At 40.0% G+C, this 4223-nt stretch overlaps 1 protein-coding gene across 1 annotated transcript; it reads right to left on the reverse strand.

Annotated features, from left to right (window-relative positions):
• Positions 1-300: 300 nt before the first annotated feature.
• LOC110859079 lies at positions 301-933 on the reverse strand. The gene is made up of 2 exons (XM_022107942.2): positions 729-933; positions 301-656 (listed from the first exon to the last, which is right to left on the reverse strand). The coding sequence occupies exons 1-2, from the start codon at positions 897-899 to the stop codon at positions 429-431; spliced, it is 399 nt and encodes a 132-aa protein (XP_021963634.2). The 5' UTR covers positions 900-933; the 3' UTR covers positions 301-428.
• Positions 934-4223: the final 3290 nt, after the last annotated feature.

Consider the following 4223-nt stretch of genomic DNA (forward strand, 5'->3'; position numbering starts at 1 on the left):
ACTGACCTACCCCAACTTGTTTTTCGATTTCCAGATAATTCTTTTCTCGTTCTATAAATACATAGCATACATAACTTATTTCGTTAGTCTCATTCATGTTTTATTTTTCAATTTTGGAAATTACAAAGGTTACAAAGGTTGCACGGGTTACAGAAGTTAATAAGTTTACACAAGTTACAAAGGTTATACAGGTTACAAAGGTTATACAAGTTACAAAGATTATACAAGTTATACAGGTTACAGAAGTTACAAAGGTTACAAAAGTTACAAAGATTACACTGGGGAGGTTTATTGTGGTAAAATCACAAGCATTTTACACAAGAACGTGCATGAAACAATACAAAATAAATATACAGAGGACAGGCTTACAAGCCGAAAAAAACTATAAACTGTAGAATAATCAACTCAAAAATATGCCGACTCTTCAACTAATCCTCATCAGAAAATTCCTCATCATCAGAAGACTCCGCGGCGTTAACATCGGCACCTTCCAGCAATTCGACGACATCTGCGACCAAAGATACTCCATGAGATGGTCCAGGTTGAGAGGAAGATGGAACTTCTTGATTGGGAGTTGTATCCAAGTAACCTTCGGAATCCAACTTCCGACGACTTCTGATTGGAAGGAATCTATCGTAGGATAAGTACCGGAGAACCTGGGAAAAGCATTTAAATATTTTAAGAGGGAAAACTCGTTTGTATCAAAAGTTCAGAGAAGATTTTATTACCGCCGCAACATGACCGCAGCAACCTAAAGTTCGGGATCCACTCTTGCAAAGGCAGTACCATCCTCGAATCGACTCAAACCCATGTCCCCAAGGAGTGAAAAAAATCCAAACTGTGTGTGTTCGACGTCTGGAGAATCGTGACCGCAGTTTTATCCGGAGGAGATCGTCCATGTCTTTATGAAGCTGGAAGTCGTACCCACCACCAGAGGGGGCATGCTGCCAATTGTACTGTATTCCGATATTCAACTGGTAGGGACCAAGAGTTATTAATTTTAATTCATCCAATGACAATTCTGGAAACTCCAACACGTCATCTTCATCGGCGGTATTCCATGCAGCATTTCCTCTTTGAAGATTGTTTTGTTCTACCAAAGCTTGTACGAGATTTGGGGATTCAAGTCGGCTGGCAACATATTCAATCAAATCCTCATGCCACGGAGATTGAGTGAAGATTGGGGGAGAGAAAGCATTGAGTATTGCAACAGTTACTTTCAAAAGTCCAGGAAGCTTGGGGAAGTAGCTGGCGCAGATAATATCTTCAAAAAACTTGAATTTGTTCTTGAGTCTTCCGTTGACACTTTCCACCACCCACCTCAACATAGTAACCAGTCGGGATTTGTTGGCCTCGGTGGTTGTGAATTGGACTTGGTTTTTCTTCAACAATTCTGGCATAAAACATGCAAGTCCCTGACTTTCAGCCGACTCAATGGCATCTCGAAATCCACGGTCAAGTATAAGGACGTCATCTTCTTCAAGCAATGACATTATGGAGTCCTGTTCTTCCATCATTTTGCGTAAAATATTTGCGTCGTTGTTGCCGTTATCTCCATAGAAGAGGCCAGTTGGTTCTATTATATACCCATCCGGACAAACTGACATCATTGGCTTGAAGAGGTTGCGTTTCTTGTGATTGGAGAAGGAACGACGTTGGAGATGAAAACTTGAGGACTTCTCCACGAAGAGGTAGGTTCCGTCAAGAATCAAAATGAGAGATTCAGGAGGGACGCCAAGGATAGATGTAAAAAAGGGTCTCATGTGCTGGTCGAACAGTTCTTGACGAGTTTTGTGGCCGTATCCAGTGTAGAGAGGGGCAAAACTTGCAAGGAGTGACTTCAGGACAGAAGAGATGGTTTCAGAAATTGTTGATTGATGCGAAATTCCAAACAAGAAAGCAATGACCCGTTGGGACAGGTTCAATCTCAATTTCATGAGGAAGATGGCAAGGGAATTTCTCACACTTCGATTTGCAGTATTCCGTACAGAGCCTTGGCAATGGGCAAGTAGTACGTCAAAGTTGTCCATCGAAACCCCGAGAAGCATCTCATAATCAGAGTTGGTAAGGCGAGAATCCTTGGAGAAGTCAATGGGAAGTTTTTTCTCTGTGATAATTCCTCTCAAGGTCACCATCCACTTCGAGACTTGTTCCCCAGTTAGCGAAGAAGAATCTCTTGCAATGACAAGTGAGGTGAGCACATCTTCTTTCAACATTTCTCCATGCAAGTGTTCACGGCAGCAGCGGTTGTTTTCTGGAATGAGGATCCCGCGACGAATGAAAACCTCGATGATGGCACGTTTCTTGATTCTGGTTCTGACTGGGGACTTGCAAACAAAACAGTGTGATTGAGTGGAAATGACGGAAGGAATTGGGACATCAACGACTGGAATTCTGAGTACACCAACGGGAACGGGAACAACTTGATGGGGTGGGGGAATGTTGTGTTGAATACGTGGCGATGTTGGTACATTCTGGTCCGTGTTTGGAGGTAGTGGCAACACATCAGTATCCAGCTCCATAGACGCAACAGGATCTTCACACGGGGTAGGTTTTGAAAAACTACGTGGCCTAGATTTTGCAACTTGATCCAGACGAAGCTGAAGGTTTACCGCACCTCGTTTAGAATTCACATGCAGAAATGCGAAGCATCCACCGCAGACAAGGTCGTCAGGCCGAACAATTTTTCCGATGTCCAGCATTGCCCCTCGTAGTATTCCCCACAGCGAATCCTCATTAGCAGAGCGCATGCTTTTCCTGACGCCAGACTTGGAATCGCACACACAGCACGTGAACTTGACCATTTTTGACACCTGTGGAAACTTTTAATGAAAATGCACAATATTTAATATTATTTTTGGTTTATTCTAGATGGATTTATTGTTTGCACAGTTCTATTATTCATAACATTTCATAATTCATAATATTTCATGATTATAATTGATACCATTTTATCATTTAATTAATTATTAGTTGGGTTAAAATAATATGTAATGATGTAGTTGTACCTCAAATAAATCACCACCACTACCACCGATTTCTCTGCAAGATCAAACAGAGAAATGTAATTGAAGATTACACAACACCAATCTCAATGTTGCCAGTCCTCCCCACCTACTTCCTCAATAATGCCAGTGCAACAGAAAGGGTGAAACTCGCTAATTTCAACTGTTGCACTGGGTTTACTCCCGTCAATTTAGGGCGCCCTGAATTGATGTTCTTCAACCAGAAGTAGGATTTCGTAGAATGCATAAGTTGCATTATTTTTGTATAAACTTACTGAATCAGGAAGGAATAGCGAGGCTGAGGTGTCCAGAGGAGGAGGAGATGAAGAAATCCAGAGAAAGTTGACAAAAATCTTGAGAAAGCAGAAGAAATCCGGGAGCGATTCATCCAAGAGAATGATGAAAAGATGTGCAGTCTTTCCGGTATTTATGCCATTTTCGTTGTTGATTTGGCGAAAAACGCCAAGAAAAAGTTGGCAACCCCTGCCTTAGCAACCCGTAATTAAGTGAAAAAATTAACATTTTCTGATTTTCCCCACTGAATCTCATTTTGTAATTTCAGCATCACTAAAACTTTTTATCTGGGAATGTAACATTCCCAGAAATCATGCATGTATTGCACAATGACCTGAATGATCATTGTGCAAAGTTTAAAGAAAATCGCTCGTGGTCTTGATACTTTTATTGGCGTTGCAACATGCATCCCATGAAAAGCATACGGAGAACCCACTCTACCAAAACCCAAACTGCAAAAGTTCCAGGAATGTAACATTCCTGAAACTTATGCAAACTCAAGCTAAAGACTTGCTTTATATCATACAAAAAAATCAGTGAAATTGATCGTGGTCTTCATTGTTTTTTCTGCCACCCAAAAAAGTACATCTTTTCAATTTGGTCCTTTTTTATACATTTTGTGAATTTTTAACGACAAAAATTGGAAATTATTAATTATTAAGGAATTTTAATGAGATGAAAGGTGGATATCTGAAGGAATGAGTTACGAATTTTCAACTTCTTCATTTGATGACGATAACCGACGGTCAAACTTTGTACGTGTGTAAATGTTAATTAACTGGTATAAAGCACAAAAAATTCAAAATATTTCTAATAGTAAGCATTGTTACATATTTATAGATTTTCGAGATTGAAATTCAATGAGAAATATGATTTAGTTTTCGTGACACGAGAATACAAATTTGTAAGTTTGTTTGAATAAAT

This window comes from Folsomia candida, unplaced genomic scaffold, assembly GCF_002217175.1.
Source record: "Folsomia candida strain VU population unplaced genomic scaffold, ASM221717v1 Fcan01_Sc024, whole genome shotgun sequence".
NCBI classification, from domain to species: domain Eukaryota; kingdom Metazoa; phylum Arthropoda; class Collembola; order Entomobryomorpha; family Isotomidae; genus Folsomia; species Folsomia candida.

Coding starts and splice junctions, on each gene's coding strand:
- LOC110859079 (XM_022107942.2), bottom strand. CDS start 899: ATGGACGATCTCCTCCGGATAAAACTGCGGTCACGATTCTCCAGACGT. Junction 657..728: donor GCTGCGGTCATGTTGCGGCG/GTAATAAAATCT, acceptor TGCTTTTCCCAG/GTTCTCCGGTACTTATCCTA.